The sequence below is a fragment of the Toxotes jaculatrix genome, chromosome 21 (assembly GCF_017976425.1).
Source record: "Toxotes jaculatrix isolate fToxJac2 chromosome 21, fToxJac2.pri, whole genome shotgun sequence".
Taxonomy (NCBI): domain Eukaryota; kingdom Metazoa; phylum Chordata; class Actinopteri; family Toxotidae; genus Toxotes; species Toxotes jaculatrix.
Genome location: NC_054414.1, coordinates 8227944 through 8247625, shown reverse-complemented (window position 1 = coordinate 8247625; position 19682 = coordinate 8227944). Strand labels below are relative to the sequence as shown.

General features: G+C 39.7%; 2 protein-coding genes across 3 annotated transcripts; one reads left to right on the top strand and one right to left on the bottom strand.

Moving 5' to 3' along the window:
* Positions 1-1312: 1312 nt before the first annotated feature.
* LOC121201287 (cAMP-dependent protein kinase type I-alpha regulatory subunit) lies at positions 1313-10114 on the bottom strand. 2 transcript variants are annotated; one of them, XM_041067053.1, is made up of 11 exons: positions 10035-10114; positions 8130-8345; positions 6979-7149; positions 6707-6798; positions 6519-6580; positions 6370-6416; positions 6074-6232; positions 5818-5878; positions 5427-5548; positions 4222-4303; positions 1313-3913 (listed from the first exon to the last, which is right to left on the bottom strand). In XM_041067053.1, the coding sequence occupies exons 2-11, from the start codon at positions 8301-8303 to the stop codon at positions 3741-3743; spliced, it is 1143 nt and encodes a 380-aa protein (XP_040922987.1). In that variant the 5' UTR covers positions 8304-8345; positions 10035-10114; the 3' UTR covers positions 1313-3740. The 2 variants fall into 2 exon arrangements, with proteins under 2 accessions (XP_040922987.1, XP_040922986.1); XM_041067052.1 differs by having other exon boundaries at positions 9966-10105.
* A 1398-nt stretch (positions 10115-11512) lies between these two features.
* LOC121175749 (WD repeat domain phosphoinositide-interacting protein 1-like) lies at positions 11513-19503 on the top strand. Its single transcript, XM_041029575.1, has 12 exons — positions 11513-11904; positions 13269-13351; positions 13958-14127; positions 14232-14328; positions 15028-15125; positions 15260-15352; positions 15442-15512; positions 16035-16142; positions 16610-16774; positions 16870-16977; positions 17340-17479; positions 18046-19503. The coding sequence occupies exons 1-12, from the start codon at positions 11828-11830 to the stop codon at positions 18165-18167; spliced, it is 1332 nt and encodes a 443-aa protein (XP_040885509.1). The 5' UTR covers positions 11513-11827; the 3' UTR covers positions 18168-19503.
* Positions 19504-19682: the final 179 nt, after the last annotated feature.

Genomic DNA, 19682 nt, shown 5'->3' with positions numbered 1-19682 from the left:
AAACCTGAGTGTGTTTTCCTCCGTGAACATGTCTGAGCTTTGGCCCTTGTGGGTTTTTTTTTTTAACTTATTAGATGATCCTGATACGTTCCCAGATCTCTGTGTGATGTGAAGTAAGAGGAATAACCACAACTATTTTTAAGAGATCTTAAAGAGCTGGTGAATCCTGCCAAATAAAGTCAGAAATCAGGCTGACAAAGCAGGCAGGGAGGCCGATAAGCATCTGTGTCATAAAATGTGCTCTCGAGCACAGGTAAACCCCTTCATACTACAGAGTTTACACAGTATATCTTCACTAAAACCTAGCAACAGGAAGAAGCATTTTAAAACCCTGTCAAAAATGAAGGATGAGCGATTAGGAAATGAAGGAACAGACTGAACTTTTCCAAACTCCAAATAACTACGAGCAACAGTTTTAAAGCAGCAAGGTTGGTGTTTCCCGGAGCCAAGTACAATTGTTAATAATCACGTTTAAAACTCTTGCTCATTATTTGAAAATATCACAGCGTGGAAAAATGACCTAAGTTGACTGAAGTCATAAATATTCTCTTAAAGGAAAAGCTGAAAGATAAAGCGTATCATTAACCAAAGTCTGGATAAAATAAAAACTTTACAAGAGAGGAATAAGATGTTTATTTAAAATGTAGGTATAGATTAAGATATAATAGATTATTTAAGGTTTTGTAAAGGAATGGATACCAATGATTGCGTGTCTTTTTCAGTCTTAGGGCAGCATTATATTTCCCCCTGGTGGACAGATTTCATATTACATCTTTTTTGAACACATCCCAAACTGTCTCACCCTCAGAGCCAGTCTAATCAATTTTTCTTTCTCCACGCCCAACATCTGGTGAAGTTAGAACTTTAGAAATTAGTTGATCCACAGAAAAGTGGAAATCTTTTGTCATTTTTGGTCATTTTTCACGCAGAAGAGCCCAAAAATTCCCTCCGGGTGAGAAGCTTTGCTGCTTTTCTGTTTTATATATTTACAACAAAATATCTCCGGGATTTGGCCTCTACGAAACTAGAAAGGACATTTTTCCCTATTGCCTGATGTTTTATAAAACAAACAATTGACAGATTAATGATCAGGATATTAATTGATAATAAAAAATAATTGTTGGTTGAAGCTGCAGGTGAATTGTCTCCCTAACAAATTCCTCATCATCTAAACCTGTTACATTAAAAGTACTTTTCTGTCAACAAACATTTTTGTAATGAACTCAACCACTATCATCCCAACAGTGACACAATCAAAGGTGGAACACAAGGTTTAAAAGAGAAAAGGAATGAAGCTTGAGAGAAAGCTGAATCGTTTTTACTTTTTTATTGCTTAAACTGCCATCTGGAACAATCTATACCAAAAGGATAAACATCTTTGCACATACAGGAGGTCAAACTGAATACAGGGTAGAATAGAAAAAGAATGGTCCTCTGATCGCCTGCAGCTCTCTTGTGCTGCAGGTCTAACAAACTCACTGAAGGTCGGGCTAGCAGGAGTGACCGACTACTACTGTAAGCCCAGGTTAGGTAAGCTAAGGCAAACCGGGACGATTGCAGTGTGGCTAAAAACATTTTGGAATAAAACCAATGATGCCGCTATTTACATGAAAACAATACTTTGACGAAGGTGAATCAAACCCTCGTCCCCCCAACGGAGTCACTTCCTGTGGATCAGGATAAACAGGATGTGTTACCAATGGACACAAATCCACATGTAACCACATCCACAAGGATAACCTGAGGGTTAGGGGGAACAGATGAAGATGCTCGATTTAACTGTAAAGAAAAGTACACTCGTGTCCATTAACAAAAACTCTCATCGCTAACCTGACTACCCTGCAATCGGCACCAAAATCAAATCTTTGTGGACGTACAAACACACGTCTCGATTCTAAGCGCATACAAGCGCCTTGAATGAGACAAAACAGAAACAGAAACGTGAATGGTTCAAGGTCGTTTCTGGTAACAGACAGTGAGGCAGGAATGAAGAGTTAAGCCTATAATTCAGAAGTCAACAGTATGTGATTTGGTAGAGATCTTTTAAAAGAAAAAAAAAAAGAAAAAAAAGACAGACTCAACATTTTATGCCATCTAAATAGTCATGAAGCAGTTAAGCTAGGGAGTAACAAACCAAATATTTGACAGAGTTCCTGCTTCTGCACGCAGCCGCGGGGCAGGCTTTTTTAAATTCACGCTTCCATTCATACCGGATCACTGGATGCCTAAAACATCATGCCAAGTAAGCATAGAGAACAGATCACAAGCTACTCTGATGAGAAGACAGCCACCTTTTCAAATAGGCAATAAGCAATGACACTAGTTTTAAATAAATATCCGCTCCCTCTGCTCGTCAGCTCACCTGTGATGCTTTGATGCATAAATACTTCAGATGTCCTGAAAATCCATAAACCATCTCCTTTGTTTTTTTGTTTTTGTTTTTTTTTCAAGACTTTCACTTCATTAAACCTGTAATTACCCTTTTGATCTATTTTAAAAAGTTTTAACCCATGACATTTTACACAATACAATTACATACTGTTTTGTCAGTTGACAAGAAGAAGCATTTATTTACTTTGTGGCACTGGACACCTAAAATAGAATTTATGGAAAAATAAGTGTTTACAAAAGACAGTTAAACATATTTTTTTTAAGATCACCATCACTCCAAACCATAAGTTTATCATTTAGTCAATGATAATAATAGAACTATGATCGTTTTAACTATACTATGATAACATTTTGATTACAAACCATAGCTGAAGAGTGACCAAGTTATTTGGTATATACTAAAAAAATTGAATACTGAAATACACTTAATACTCTTATTTTTTTTTCCTTTCTTTTTTTATTTTTATTTTTTTCTCAGAGTAGTCAAGGCAGTTCTTGTATGGTCTTTCTACCGATTAAGAGGACAATAAGGGTAATAACTACTTCCTGTATGGAGCTCCAAATAGTCAGGGAACAGAACACGCACTGCATTTCCACGGCTATGCATCTTTGTGTTGTGACAATAATCAACATTTGGCACTAGCCTGGTAGCTGCACAATTAAATAAAAACCTTAAGTTGCACAAGCTCTCTCCAACTAAGCAAAAAAATCTTCATCGTCTCATCATACCAATCAAAGGTAACCAAAAGCAACAAGTGGAGCATCGTATCACAGCTGAAACCTAAAAACAAAAGTCGAAGCAGTCATATTCTTCCTGCCTTCTAGTTTCTGCTTGACGCCGTTTATCTAATCAGGCTAACTGATGTCAAAAAGGAAACGTCTTAAACGGGGAAGAAGAAGTCCTCTTCACTTCAATCTACAACATAAATCTGTAACAAATTCACCAAAAGCGCCATGTAAAGTTTGATTGTCCTGTCTCATTAGTCTGAGACCCAAATGTTTTTCAGATCTCCTAACAATCCTGTTTTGTGTTTAAGTCAAAAACAGAAAGCGTAACCAGCAAATACATATATAACATAGGTAACATGTGATGTAACTGTGCCTACAAGGTAGCGTACAGCAGCTGGTACAAGCGCTGGTGAATGGCTAAAAGTCACCTCTGCCTGATGGGTGGTAACGACAAAATAATCTGTGTGTGTGTGTGTGTGTAAGACGAAGAGGGGGAAGAAAAAAGTGAACAGAAAGAAGAAGAAAGTGACAAAAAGCAAATTGCATTGGTGGACCCTGGGTCTAAAAGGAGGAAGGGGAAAGGGTGGAGGGAGAGGGGGAGGTAGGGCGAGACGCCCCCTTCAGACAGACAGCGAGACGAAGCTGTTGTACTGTTGGATGTTACGTTTGAGAATGTCTGAACAGGGACCCAGGACACGCTCGAAGCGAGGCCGGTCGAGCTTGACGCACTTCAGGGGGCCGCGGGCGACCACGGTGGCAGCACGGGGACGGTTCATCAACAGAGCGATCTCACCTGAAGAGCACAGAGACAGACACACACACACACAGAGTGTAAAATCTCAAGAAACACACTAACAGAATGTCTCTAACAAAATCTACAGGAATTACTTGGGATGGGCCAATAGTTTATACAGTTTTAACCCATCAACACACAAGATTACAGAACAAATTTGCTGTGATCATAAGAAACATATACAAAGTACAAGTCTACTCACAAAATCCCAGTTCTTTTCCTTTTTCACTCACAACACTACCACAAAATGATAACACCAGTTGATTAAAGGAAATTTTAATAACTGCTGATAAAGTTTCAGTTTGTACCAAAGTAGTCAGATGGTCCTAATCTCCCCACTTCCACAAACTCCTCGTTCTCTGAGCGACGCTGCAACACAGCTGCAGAACCCTGAAGAACACACAAACGTCAGCACACATACACACATCAGTTTGGTTGCACCAGCACCACTTGGATCATTATCTCGATAAGGGTGCATTTCTAAATGAGCTCAATGACTGAAATGTATATGATATTATTAAATAAGTTTGGAAATGATTGCTTATTCTTTATAATAACACAATTACAAGTGAATTAATCAAGCATTAAACATTAACCAACCACATAAACTCAGCAAGAGGAATTCATGACACATCCATCAAGACTCTTAAATCATCATGAATCTGATTAGTTGCACTTTACTTAAACTTGTTTTTTTTTTTTTACCCTTATGATAAAGTGTTAGTAATTAGTTTTTGTTTTTAGTATTGTTAGTAATTTTAGGGACACTGAGTCATCACATTCAAAAGACATATTAAGACATAATTTTCAATCAATTAAACAAATGAACACACAAAAAGAATATTGAACTGAACAGTTTTTAAAGCAAAAGACAAAATATAGAAATCTTTGTAATTTAGAGGAATTATCCCATACATGTAGGCTCTGTCACTTTACTTGAAGTGTTGTTAGTTTAAAACCATTAAGAAAGAATAAATTTAATATTTAGTTTTACTTATACTCTGATCAAATCAGGGCTGCAACTCATGATCAACTAACCTGCCAATTATTGCCCTGATTAATCCATTCGTCTACAAAACCACAAAAATATCATGTATCATAATTTCCTTGAGTCAAAGGTCACATCTTCAAATTGCTTTATTTGTGTCACCAACTGTCAAAACCATCACCACCACCACCAGAGGGTGTGTGTGTGTGTGTGTGTGTATGTACAAAAAACATGGATTGAAATAGTTCAGCAGAAAACATGAAACAGAACTAAGTCACAAGTGGATCCAACACCTTCTGAAGTGTTTGATGAAACTGGGCCAACAGCTAAATACAGAACTGATTAAATAAAACAACCAGCAACGATCAACGCACCTGACAGCACAAATGAACTGCACTGAAACCATTAACTTATCGTGTCATCTCTTCACTACACTTCAGAGTTCAAAAGTAAAATCCTGGTATTACGACAAAACTAAGCCGGTAAAAATAGGTGCATGGTCAGAGTTAGTGATCGAGTGTGTACCTCTAAGATGATGAAGAACTCATCTCCAGGCTCTCCCTGCACAACAATCTTCTGGCCATCCTCGAACTGGACGGGCTCCAAGGCATCGGCGACTGTCAGGCGCTCCCATTTGTCAAGAGACTCTGAGGAGGGAGAACACAGAAGAAAGTTCTCAGCTGAAGTGACGGGCAAAGCTGAAAAAAAAAAAAGTCTTCTTTGAAAGTGACGGGTCTTTGTTTTTAAGTGTGATATTTTTGTATACTCTTTCAGGTTATTTTAATCTCAGCACCAAACGCAAGTAATAAGCTTCTCTTCTTTCTATTTTTAAACTTTGGGATGAGGCTGATTTAAAAAAAAAAAAAAAAAAAAAACAATGAAAATGAAAAATGAAAAAACAAAACAATGAACCCACCTAAAATGGACACTTTCCTGAGGAATTCCTCGTACATCTTCCTCTTTCTCAAAGTGCTTCCCTAAAGAACGAGAAAGGTATTCGTATTAGTGTAACTGCGTGAAAGTGAAACTCACAGTTAAGAACTTGTAGCAGGATTATAAATTTGACAATGAGAGCAATTCCACACCAAGACACTGAATAAATGAAAGTTACATGACCATTATTACAATGGTCTTGCTTTGTATCACACAGGTATAATTAGAGGTCTCCTCACCATAAGTATTCTCCTGTAGCTGTCTCTGTCGATGCCCCACAGCTTGACGTTGGTCTTGGCTCTGACAGTGGCCGCCCTTGGGGTGCCGTAGATCAGGGCCAACTCTCCAAAGCTGCCTCCTTCTCCAATGCTGGTCACCCATTCATTGTTCACATAGACCTGTCAGATTAGAGAGGTAAAAACCAAGGTATTCAATTTCAGAAGTGGCAAAAAAAATGGGAAAACTAAAATCTTCACAATATTTTTGTTGACAGTTAAACATTTCTTTCTATCCACGTTGAGAATCTGATACTCACGTCCATCTCCCCTTGGTCGATAACATAGAAATTGTCACCTTCGTCACCTGAATGTGTACAGTAATAGTGTTAATGTCACACTCACACAAAGACATGGTTATATCAGGAGTCATTTTGTTCAGTTTAACACTGAAAAGATGAAATCCTACCCTGCAGAATAACTGTTTCCCCAGCGATGTAGGTGACTGGAAACATGGCATCGAATATGTCACTGGAAATAAAGAGATTTGTGAGCTGATCCGCTGAACACAGTTACATAAATATCCAAACGTCCTTAATGAAACTTTTAAAAAAGCCAAACAAACAAATAAAAACAGTTTCACAGGAACACAGGTACCTCCTCTCATTGTCATCCAGGTGTGAGAAGAGCACATTCTTTTCAATAGCTTTGGCCAAGGCTGCCATCGTCTTGTAGTCTTTTGGAATGACCTTAGATGACAACACAGAGACATGTGATATATTGGGCTGTTTAAAGTTGCTTAAGAGTTTCAGCCAAATATACTGTACAGAAACGTTTCATAAGGCTGATAGTATCACACTGCTGATGTACATCTAAGTGTTGCGACACTTGTCGACTTCACAGCTACTTGCTGGTGTTTGCATGTCTACCTTTCTGACATATGAGGCTGCATCCTCCTCTGTGTAAACCTCTGCGCTGAAGGCTCCTCTCCGCCGGCGACCCTTTACCACGGGGTTCATAGGTGGAGACACCTCCTCATCACGTGAGTCTGAGCGGGAACTGCTGGCCTTCTGTTGGTTCTGAATCTGCTTGGCCTCCTCCTGCAAGGGGGTGGGTGGAGGAGGGTTCAGTGAGGCAACAGAGCACTGTCAGCCAATTGGGTTTATAGCTGCTGTGGCTCATTTAAATTAAAGGTATTTTTAAAGCAGCGAAAGTTTCTCAGTTCTTTGTGTTTGGAGAGCTAATAATACACTCCAAGAGGATTTGAAGGATACTGTTAGGTGAGTATTTAAAAAAAATCTGATAAATAAGATGATGATTAACCATATGACACACAAAAGAAATTTAAAAATAATTCTAGGTTGAAGAAAAATGATCCTTGAAAAACATTTGTAACCAATTGATAGAAAAGTGATATGACGTAAGTCCCTTAATCAAGCATGAGTAACTACATTTCTACTGATATCTATAGAAAAAACTTCCTAGAGAAATCATGTCACATGATGTTTTGTTCACTGTTAAAGAGTGAAAAAATCAACATACATAAACAACTGGAAAGAAAAAGATCAAGTTTGAAGGATGTAAGAAATATAGCAACACCTGGCATTAAAGTGGTGTCAGTATGTCAGGTACAGTGCTAATTAGCTTAATTTGCATATAAAATAACAATTTGAACAAAATACTTTAGCTATTGCTGTGTGACTCTTAGCCAAACTGCTGTTCTCAGACATAATGATTTAAAAATAGTTTTAGAAGCTTTAATCCAAAACTTGATTTGCAAAAGAATTGATAACATCAGAGATACACAAAGTGCTTCAAGCTAAATAACTGGGAAATCGCTTCATCTGTGACATCCACTGAGTTGAAATGACAAACTGATTTTTTTTTTGCCTGAGAAATAAAAGGAAATACAGTCTGACTACGTGTAAATAAACACAGTTTATGATAGAACAAAATAATACAGTATAAAAATAATCCTCAGTTTTTACTGTATAATGATTTGTTTTCTGTCCACACACCAACAAACAACCCCCCCCCAAAAAAAACAAACAACCAAAAACCAATCCAGTAACACACATACCTTCTCCAACCTCTCAAAGTACTCCCTGAGGAAGGCCATGGGCCTGTCTGGCCTGGAGGTGCACAGCTGGACAATACAATCCTTCAGCAGCTGTTGAATGTTGTGTTTCTGCACGTACTGCTCACACTCCCTCAGGCTCCGCTCCTCCTCGCTGCTCGTACTTCCAGATGCCATGACGACAACCGCAACCCTGCTCTGTGACCTCTAACCTTTGCACTGGAGAGAGTGGACAGCAATGGGAAAAAAAGGATTTCAGATCATCACTGCATGACACCGATGCACGGGGTTACAAGAGAGCAACACAGAATAAAAGTGTCTGTGTGTCGTGATGAGAAACGGACAGACAGAAAACGTGAGAATGTGAGAAAAATAGAACCAGAGTGAGAAGGCTCAGAAAGATGGGGTGTTGTTTTGGCACTGTGGAGTCTGAGTGCCTCTACGTGTCAGGAGAAAAACTGGTCATATGATGTGATCCCACATATCTGACTACAGACAACAAACAGGCACAGGCACACCGTTTGTGTTGGGTTTATTTACTCAAAACAACTTAAGTTTTCACAAGTCTGAATGAAGCTCTCTATCACAAAGACAGCAAGCTATGGTTGAAACAGTATCATAGCTGAGGCCTAATTTTAGATGAATGGTGAAGTGAAGGCCAGTGAATCAATCCACTGTGAAATAGACCAAACCGTAGAAGCAAGTGCACTTGCTTGAGGTTTCAACATTTCAGACCACAATACAGTTGCAGAGCAAAACAGCCTGACAAATCCCAGATCATCTGATCAGCCTCTGTGATATCATCTGATATTATCTGAAGAAAGGCCTCTAAAGCTCTGCTGTAACCAACATGTGCATTTTAGATGAGTAAATGACTGAACACCAAGTCCTGTGGAGCAATCAGACCAATCCATCCTGTCCCTGCAAGTGTATCATCCATGTGCATCGGTATAATAGGATTTGGATAATTTCTAATCTGACAAGGCCCAAGGGAGATTAGTAGCCTAGTTATCAAAGATGAAGCTGGCACAGGCTTTATGGAACTAACTACTCTTGTAGTGGAAACTTGGCAAGCTTGCTTTAATCTAAACCTACCACAGGAATAACTAAGTGGTAAATGATACTGTTTTCAGACCAGGTGGTATAAATTAAGAGCTAAGACTACAGGCAAGATCCAACAACAGGGCTCTTCAATCTTATATAACTAGAAAGTCTGATTTAGTTTGACTTATCTAAAGCAGTTACAATTAACATGTTAATTCTTTAATACAGTTACTGTGCTGCAGCATCACCTATGCTGTCTACTAAGAAACGAGCTGTCAATTAAATTAGAGACAAACACAATGCACAAATGCACAAATGACCTTGCTGAACAAGTGAAAACGGAGTATACTGGAGGATTGATTATATAAGTCATCCAATGTTCTACAAACCGAGTAAATGTTATCGTCTTAAGAGACAGTACGAAGCAAATGCCCTGTGTGTAACAGCGTTTAGGTCAGGAAGGCTTCATGAGGAGGCTGACGGCTGCAGCCAAGTAACTTACAGCAACCAAACTAAAGCTGAAATACTATCTACCCAAAATTAAAAATAATCAGTAAACACCAAATATAAATTAATGATAAACGTTTTACACGTTTGCTTAACTATCTGTGACCTACGTAATGTTAGAGAGTGTGTCTAGTTTGATGCCTAGCTGGCTAGCTCCGTGCAAAGGCAAAGCTCTCCTCCAATGACGCCATCTTGAGTTCTATCATAAACAAACGAGAGACGGAGGAAACAAATTTCACCTATCCGGAGGTCATATGCTCCATGAACTGAAAGAACGCAAATACTCACAAGAAACTGTAAACGCCTGCCGAGCCCTTCGGTAGCGACTCGGGATGGGTGATATTTTTCTAAGCGTACCGTTACCAGATCCTCCTCGCTTCGATTTTTTTCCCCGAGACCTGGACCGCTGCCCCACCGGATACGGCTGAGAACCAATCAACAGCCGTCACTGACGTCAATTCTCCTCGTTCTGACATGTGAGCCCGTAACCGTTGGCAACCTTAAAGGAGACTGCGCGGAAACCGTGACGTCAAGGAAATAGTTCTGAAAAAAAAAGGCTATCTGATTGTAAATTTGCCTTATTACAGGAATGTCTCTGCTTTGTCGTTATTTAGAGATGCGTAAACCCCCCGGTTCACTGTAGTGTGCATGAATTTAATTTGATTTCAAACATAAGGGTATTCTCGTATTTTGTGTGGAGACAGATAACTTTGCAGGAACAGAAAAGTCACAAGTGGGCTCCCCAGATAAACAAATTCTCACAGGAACAATAACCACAAGTGCAAAGGTCTCTCTTTTCATTGCAGTCAGCAGAACATTTAAATAGTGTGTTAACGTGACCAAAATATAATTGATGTGAAGTATAAAATAATAAAAATTAAGTTATATAAACCAGACATATAATGCGCGAAGAAGTGTATGTATTTAGAATATTTACCTGAGTGAGTAGGTCGTAATAACACAATCAAAATACTCAACTACAACTATGTCGTGTATTCACAATGTTACTTAGATAAAAATGAAGAAGTGTCAACTGAAAAAGTAGAAGTACAAGTAGTATCAGCAAAGTGTTTTTGAAAAATCAAAGATGAAAGTTCTCCTAAGGCAAAAAATATGGACAGTGTCATGTCATTATAGAAACTATTACTGGATCGTTATTACTGATGGATTAATGTGTAAGCAGGATTTAAATGTTAGCTAATCAAGATGCAGATAATTTTATTTGATAAAGTGATCAGATTTTTTATATGTAAAATATACATCCGCAGAGTAATGGTGGGGTTAAAAAGTACAGAATTTCCCATAGTGTACAAGTATAAGGCAGCAAAAAATTCAAAATTGTACATAAGAACGTTACATGAGTAAATATATAATGACAATAAAATGTAGCTTAATATATTACATTTGGGAGGGGGAAATGTTTGAGTTTCCACATTTTTAACTAGATAAACAAGGTTTAATAAGACAACAAATAAAATAAATGAAAACCTTTAATAATCTTAATGACATTTTTGTGAAAGAACTTGGTAAAGATCTTTGTCCTGCTGCTGGGCATCCCTCTCAGGGTCGTTGATGTGTCGCTTCACGGGCAGCAACAAAGCTTGATGCACGTCTTTTATCCAATGAAATTACCAAAACAATTCCTCGTGACAAGACTGAAAGTGTAATTGGCCAATCAACAGCTTTTTCCTCTAAGTAGGCGGCTCTTATGTGATTGACAGCTATGATATTAAATCAATCAGAGGATTCAGGCAGCTCGGCCAATAGAAATGGTGGAGAATACTGTTCGATACGTTACCGTTAGCCAATCGTGATGCAGCGCAGAGTGACGCATCCTCCCATCAGCTGTTTTTGTTTTGCAGTGTGAATGTTGAAAGTTAATAACACAATAATAACACTGTCGACTCACTAAAGTGAAGCGGCTGGCTAAGGAGGTGGAATCGTCTACCTTTTGCGCTGTTCAGATTCGGTATAGTTCACTCGGTGTGTAATGTGTGCTACTTGAGCCAGACTGCCCGGACATTCCTCTCCCTGAAGAGTGTGAGCGTGGCGCTTGGAGTCGGGGAGCAGAGGAGGGGAAGCGGGGAATCGACCCGAGCCCAAGGCCTCCGACCTCGGCCAGCGAGAGGAGAGCGAATTAGACGGCTCGGATGGAGTCCCAGGAGGCACCGGACGGGCCCGAAATGCACCGAGGCTTCATCTGTGCCTCGTTTAACCAGGACACCACGTAAGCGACCTGCGGGCCGGGCCCAGCATGAACTCAATCTCCTTGATGCACCTGACTGTTGCATAATTATTTACAGTCGCATTATGGTTTAATTTTCTGGTACTTGTTAACAGAGTTTACGAGTAGTCAGTTGTGTGTGCGTCCACAACGAATCTACAACCTTGTGTATGCCTTATTAAAACTTCCAGACCAGTCCCTACCAGCTGAAAGTGAACTAGGCCACTGTGTTAATCTTCTGGGCCTGTTGCACATTAAACTACACACTTAGTAACCAAACTTCAGATTGCTGAAGCTTAATACAATGTATTAAACACAGGCCTATTCAACTGTCTGCATGTCTCCTGCTTAGCTCCTCCTTGATACATGCATGCAACAATTAACATACAATTAATAATTAACATGCAACAGTGGGAGCAAATGTGTTATAACAATTTTATAGGAAGCATCTAAACAAGCATAAGTTCCTGTCTTTTTTTGTTTTCTGACCAATCATTCCTGAGCTGCAGGTGTGCATTGTCCCATTTACAGGGATTATTAGAGGGTAAACTGTGAATTAACAGACAAATCCATCACCAACTTCTTCTGTTGCAGGTGTGTCTCCTTACATAAACATCTCCTCTGGCTCTGCTTGTAAAACTAAGCAGGTGGCCAAACACTCAACCCAGCCTCCTTTATCTCTATGTCATCATGTTCCTCAGCCATGATAAGATAAGACAGGCTTCTCCGAGGTTTTAATGGAAGATGGGTAATGGCCGAGTGGTCTATACAGGATAAGACAGATTGAAAGAAATCATGTCATATATGGCTACCAAACACCTCCTCAGATGAGGTAATGTGTGGATCTGACCTGGTAACCTCCTCCTGTCAGTTATATCCTCATGCTACTATTGCACCGGTGACACTTCAGTTAACAGTAGTACTATAAAGAAGTCACCTCAGCTTAAATGAGTAAGCGTATGATGATCACGCTCATCCCGCACTATTGGAATGACTTTCTAACGACAACTAACAGTCATAAGACCAGTGTCACATATCATCCTTTATAAAGACGTCACCCCCTTGTGTGTTAAGTACTATTATAGTGATTGTATGTGTGTGCATGGATGATCTTCTGCTTTTCAATAGCAAGCTGTTACTTTCAGTCATCTCCTCTGGTATAAACAAAGAAAAAGCTTTCTGGCATTATTTTACCGAAGAAATAGACTTTATGTGTACCAAAATGTTGACTACAAACTGTGATGTAATTGTGTGTGTGTGACATCAAATATAACACATCAGATTACACGTGGAACTGTTTCAGGAAGCTGTATTTTCACTTTAAGAGTAGTAGATGTGGTTGGTAAGATGGTCTGTGTTTGTTGTAGTTCTCTGTCAGTGGGCACCAAGACTGGCTACCGGCTCTTCTCAGTCACTGCTGTGGACAAACTGGACTGCATCCATGAGGGAGGTAGGAAGGACATTGTTCTTTAGTCTCTTTTCTCAGCAATGTTAAGTATATAGTGCTACATGACAGCTCTGATATCTACAATAAAGAATATAGGTACAAGTTTATGGGTGTATTTATAAAACTCTGGAGACAGTAATTACACTGTGACTTAGCAGCATCCCCTCCCTGAGATAACATGAGTGCAGAGTGACAGAAGTCTGCACAGTATTGTTTGGTCAGGTTCACCTTGGTCTTGTCACAGATCAGACAGGCCACAACATGTTTGTTCTGGTGCACAAACACACAGAGGAACGCGTAATTTTCTAATCCTCAGAAGCTGCAATGAAAGAGAAAGTTTAAGGTCCTTTTGAGGAAGTTTGACCTGTAAAATGTTCCCTGTGACAGTTTCACGTCATATGCAACGAAAGTGGGTCTGTAGTTAGCAAAATGCTCAGTGTATATTCGCAGTAAATCTGTTGAAGTGTTAAAAATTGCATTGGAATTTAACAACAGAGCTTGCTTTTGTGGATACACGATATATCGGTGAAATGAGCTTTTTTAAGTTTCCGTAGCTAGAGTCTAAATATCCAGCAGTATTAAAGGTCTTTCTCTTATCCCTCCTCCTAGTTGAGTGTCCGGACGTGTATATAGTGGAACGACTATTCTCCAGCAGTCTGGTGGTGGTGGTCAGTCTGTCCATGCCACGGCGAATGAACGTCTACCACTTCAAGAAGGGTACAGAGATTTGTAACTACAGTTACTCTAACAACATCCTCTCTGTCAGGCTCAACAGACAGGTAAGAAACAGGACATAGACCCCTCCACACCTTTAATCCTTCTGGTTTGTGCTGTCACGCTAATCTCTGTGTCCCGTTCATTTACTGTGTCACTATAACCTCAGCGGCTGGTGGTGTGCTTGGAGGAGTCGATCTACATCCACAATATTAAAGACATGAAACTACTCAAGACCCTGCTCAACACACCCAGCAACCCCTCAGGTATGCTCAAGCTGTGGTACAGACATCTAGATAATATAGTGTGTAATTTAATTTTTATAGACTTCACTTTAAAGTGACATCGTTTAACCTCTGTTGAATAGAGGCTGATGTGGCCACAAGTGACATTTATAGGATAATGGTAAATGCTAAACATAGAGTAGCAGTAGAACAAGCAGCAAACCAACATCATAATGTCAGTTGCAGATCAATATCTATCTATAGTTTGCTAACATTAGCCAACAGAAGCTACTGGTTATACCACACCAAGAAAGGCTATAACAGGAAAACCACCAAGTATACAGAAATGAGCATAAGTGCATTTTATTGCTTACAAGCTCAACTTTTCCTTTCAAAGATGAAGAATGTGTTGCTTTAAAGCTCTTTGCTGGGGTGTGCAGCACCAGTATAGTCTTGTAAGATGAAGAAAGGCTCAAAATGCCAAAGTAATCAAACCATGCTTTTGCAAAACTCTATGAGTAGATGTACACATTTTTATATGCAAGTTTCACTTTTTACTTTTGATTTTGGAGTTTTGATTGGTCCAGCAGAACTATACTAGATAAATAATGTCCCCACATAGGTAATACATATAGTATGTAGTGCCCTTATAAAGCAGCTGGCAAGACTGATCCAATAGGAGTGCGCAAGAAAAAAAAAAGACAGGAAGCAGCCTGAATTATCCTCTGCATTCCCTCGTAGGTCTCTGCGCTCTCTCCATTAACCACAGTAACTCCTACCTGGCGTACCCTGGCAGTGCTACTATTGGAGAAATCACAATCTATGATGCCAACAACCTGGTGAGCCTGCATTGAACTCTTAACACAGCAACAATGGAAAAATTACAGCTGTTGTCATGTCTTTTGAAAAGCCCATAGGGAAAAAAAGCAGCCCAGTGTTGATGTCACTAGAAAGCACTTGTTTGCCCCTTTAGAGCACCGTGACGCTGATTCAGGCCCATGACAGTCCCTTGGCAGCTCTCACCTTCAATGCCTCTGGCACCAAACTGGCCAGCGCTTCAGAGAAGGTGAGGACTTGATTCCCTTTTACCCCCTTTTATTTTTTTGCTTTATTACACCCCCGCCCTCCCAACTTTAACCACTTCCTGCTTCACAGGGTACTGTTATCAGAGTCTTCAGCGTTCCTGAGGGGCAAAAACAGTTTGAATTCCGGCGAGGGATGAAGAGGTTAGCGCTCACATTTTGATTTCAACTGTTATGTAGCAAACTGGAGACAGACAGTGAACAAGATAATTCATGATGCATGCCAAAGGCTGAAAAAAAAAGCTCTTGTGACAGAAAGGTCAGCAGTTCAGGTGACCCCCCTATTCGTCAACAGTTAGTGTTTAGGTGAGTAAGACGCATAACTCCTGCTGCTCAGTAGTAGTAGATGGTTGTGGATGGGTTGCGCAGAGTATCAGTGATTAAGAGGGTGATATGAGGAGTGGAATCGTGGAAACATTAGAATTAGACACACTGAGGAGGCTGTGTTCACTCAGCTTTTTAGCACTCACAGATGGAAGTAAAAAGCCAATATTTAGGCTAAATATGGGCCTAAATGTAGTTCACATAAAGGCAAATTATTTCTAAAATTATTTGCATGTGTTGGAGTAGTACATCCTTGTATTTAAGGCTTTCAAATAAACATGACCACTTAATCTTAACTGTTGCTCTCTGTTTCTGTTTCTTGTGTGTGTGTGTGTGTGTCAGATATGTTAGTATCAGTTCATTGTCCTTCAGTGCAGATGCCCAGTTCCTGTGTGCGTCCAGCAACACTGAGACGGTCCATATCTTTAAACTGGAGCAGCACAGTCCCAAGTAAACACCCACACTGTTTCCTCTTGATGAATGAAGTCAGCGATCTGTTTACTTTAGATGAAAAAATAAATGAATTGACTAACCCGCCACAGTGTGCTGATGTATTGCTGATGTGTTTTTTTCTGGTAATTTCAAAATAAACCTTGGTATTTCCTGTCAAAGGGAATTTTTTTTTAATCTCTGGTAAAACGTTTTCCTTTTGAAGATTAACATTACATTACATTTGTTTTGCGTATGCTTCATTTCCAAAGCAACTTACAATGTTGCGTGACTTCTCTGTATTAGAAGTCTCCATTGTCCTTTTCTGAACCTTGTGAGGTTCGTTGAATGACCAGCACCCTCTGCTGTATTTTTGATGTAAAGCAATCCAGTAGTTTTATAATATAATTCAACTTTACTATTTAAAATTCAATTGGACAGAAAAGACCTTTGCACTTTTAACAGTGACCCTTTTTGTTTCCTTCCAGTCAAGAGGAGGAGTCTCCTACATGGTCAGCGTACGTGGGTAAAATGTTCACAGCGGCCAGCACCTATTTACCCACCCAGGTGTCCGACATGATGCATCAGGACAGAGCCTTTGCAACTGTGCGACTCAACATGTTTGGCCTGAAGAACATCTGCGCCCTGGCTACGTAAGACAAAGAGACAGAGAGAGAGAGAGAGAGAGAGAAGAGAGGGGTATTTATGTGTTGGTTCATTCACATCTTGTGTGCGTTTTGTTTTTCAGGATTCAGAAGCTCCCTCGCCTGCTGGTGGCGTCCTCAGACGGGTATCTCTATATCTATAATGTGGATCCACAGGATGGAGGCGAGTGTGTCCTAGTCCAAAAACACAGGTGTGTGTGTGTGTGTCTTAATAGGCTGCATCATGCATAAATATCTGCATGTTACTAAAAAGGTACGGTGATTTTTTTTTAGTTGTATTTAAAATTCAAGTAACTTACTGGAAATATGCTGTATCACACTGTTATTCTTATTCAGTTGACTGTTATTTTGACTACAACCAACAAATCCACTGGGTTTTAATTTGTGACAGTGGGACACTTTTCTCAGTGGTAGCCCATTTTGTCAGTGGAAATCACTGATTCCCACTTACAGTTTCCAGTTTTAGAATTTAAAATTTCAGTTTATACTTGTGTTACCACAGTGAGTTGGGTGTTATGATGTTGTTAAGTCTTAGTCTACTCTGTTCCCACAGGCTGTTTGACTCCAGTGAGGAGCAAGTGGAACAGAAGGAAGAGGAGAAACCAGAGGATGTCTCTCCCCAACCAGCCAGCCAATCATACGCTGCCACAGTGGCACTCCCTTCAACCCCACCCTCCTCCACCACCCTCATGGGTAGGATACTCCTAATCATAAACCTTTCCAACATTTAAACCTGGCATCCTGCACTGGATACTTAACAGTTACACCTTAAACCCTACTGTACACTACATTTTTCTAGATTTTATACTATGATGTTTTAACCATGGCTTAAACATCACCACTGCTGTTATGCAACTCCTGAAACCTGGAGTAAACATGCAGCTCTAAGGAGTAAAATCCTAACCAAAAGTGCTTTTAAGTCACATCTTACAAAGCATTTTCTGAATATTAATGTCTTTTGATTTAATTTTAACTTTTAAATGCATCAATGCAGGAAAATGTACTTTTACTAGGCCAAGATATGAATAGTAAAAGTAGATTTGTTTAATTAATTAATGTAGGACAATGAATTCAGGGGACTGGAAGTAAAAAGTAATGTCTAAAGATGTCTTCATCTCTGGTGAGGCAAAGAGGTACAAAAACACTATAATTACTATATCAACTCATTAACTTCATCTAAAGCACCTATAAAATTGAGTTTGTTAAGGTTTTGAAAGAGGTTACAAAACCCTTCTCTGCCTCCTCTCTTCTCTTCTCAGGCTACTCTGAAGATGGTGGAGCCCAGAAGGGCGAGGTCATCCCCGAGCATGAATTCGCTGAAGGCCCCGTCTGTCTGGATGATGAGAATGAGTTTCCACCAGTCAGCAACCAGAGTAACTGACCAACCACCCCCCCATCCCGTGAACCCTCCCATCCCTGCGTAACAATCAGACTCACTTGTTTCAAGCAGGGAGGATGGACAAAAATATTTCTGACGTGTTGAGACATTGTGGTACCCCCACCCTCCCCCATGTACCCCTGCTGGCCTAGGGTCAAAACGCAACAGAGTGCCACTTCCTGGTGTTTCTGTAATCTGCATCCCTCTCACTTTTTGTAAGGAATATAAACATAAAAAAAAAAAAAAACACTAAGAAGAGAGTGGAAGGCCCACTCTTTATAAAAAAAAAAACACATTCAGAACACTTTAAGCAGCTTGCTCAGGCAGATTCAAAGCCTGTCTGAAAAGTCCCACCGTACCATATTATGCCACAAAACCAAATTAATCCTTTTTTAAATAATGACCTGACATCACAGTAACATTATTGTTGCACAATATTATCATGGTAGCAACCAGATGCACATGTAATTGGCCCAGTAGAGTACAAGTGAGCAGAATGAACATACAAGGTATTAGGGGAGACAACACACGGGCCTGGCCTGCAGCCATTGTAATGAGTAACTAGGCACCAGATTCACAAAAATGCTCTTACGAAAGATACTAAGAACAGCTTTTTACAAGCCAGTTGGCTATAATCTGAATAGTCTAATCTTTTAAGTATGTGTCACTTACAAATATTTGAAATTAGCACCTGAATATCTATCATCAGGGCATTTTTGTCAATCAGACCCCAGGATGCTGGGATCTTATCAATGGGCATTAAATGTGTCACACTGCAAGAGAGAGGAGCAGCAGTTCACTCAAGAAGGAAAAGATGTCAGTGTGATACACTAAAAAAATCATGATACATGCAGTAAGTATTATATGACTTGCAGATGCAGCTGCGATACTAATTATAGTCGCAATAGATGAGACTAAAAACCTGCAGAGTCACAAACGTAACCCGATAATATATCTGGAAGAGTCGACTCTGCGGGAGGTGCAGTCAACGGCTAAATGTGAGAAGCTTGACAACGAGCTGTACGTGACAGAGTTACAGGTCCGTGAATTTCAGTGATATCCTGAAGACCTTTTTATTTTACTACATGATGCCGAATATGTTAACATGTAAGTCATAGTCATTTTTACTTTGATGTATTAAATGTTCTTTTGCAAAAATGTTTTAAGTATTACACATCAACGCATAGACTTACCATGCGTAAATATATATTGAGGATTTTTACTGTGTGTATAATGTATATATAACATTTATATATAGTACTGTCGTAATAAGTAACATGGTAATACCATTTGAGTTGCCAAAAGGTGGCACTGTTAGCACACCCCTACGCTGCATTGAGCTGTTCAGAACTGAACATTTACCGCAGAGACTCATTAAAGCTGAGAAGTGATTCAACCTCTGCGCTGTCTGGTTTTGATTTTAAAAAACAGCATAATTTACGCTGTGAGTGTGTAAATCCTGAATTGAATCTCATCATGTCCAACAAAATAACAAAGCCATGCATTTGTTCAACAAAC

Bases quoted from the DNA above. Each gene is read 5' to 3' on its own strand.
- LOC121201287 (XM_041067053.1), bottom strand. From the start codon at position 8,303: ATGGCATCTGGAAGTACGAGCAGCGAGGAGGAGCGGAGCCTGAGGGAG. The intron at 6,581-6,706 runs GTACCTGTGTTC...CTTTATTTCCAG, and splicing joins CTGGATGACAATGAGAGGAG to TGACATATTCGATGCCATGT. The intron at 6,233-6,369 runs GTGAGTATCAGA...CTAATCTGACAG, and splicing joins TCGACCAAGGGGAGATGGAC to GTCTATGTGAACAATGAATG.
- LOC121175749 (XM_041029575.1), top strand. From the start codon at position 11,828: ATGGAGTCCCAGGAGGCACCGGACGGGCCCGAAATGCACCGAGGCTTC. The intron at 13,352-13,957 runs GTAGGAAGGACA...CCCTCCTCCTAG, and splicing joins GGACTGCATCCATGAGGGAG to TTGAGTGTCCGGACGTGTAT. The intron at 16,978-17,339 runs GTGTGTGTGTGT...CTGTTCCCACAG, and splicing joins GTCCTAGTCCAAAAACACAG to GCTGTTTGACTCCAGTGAGG.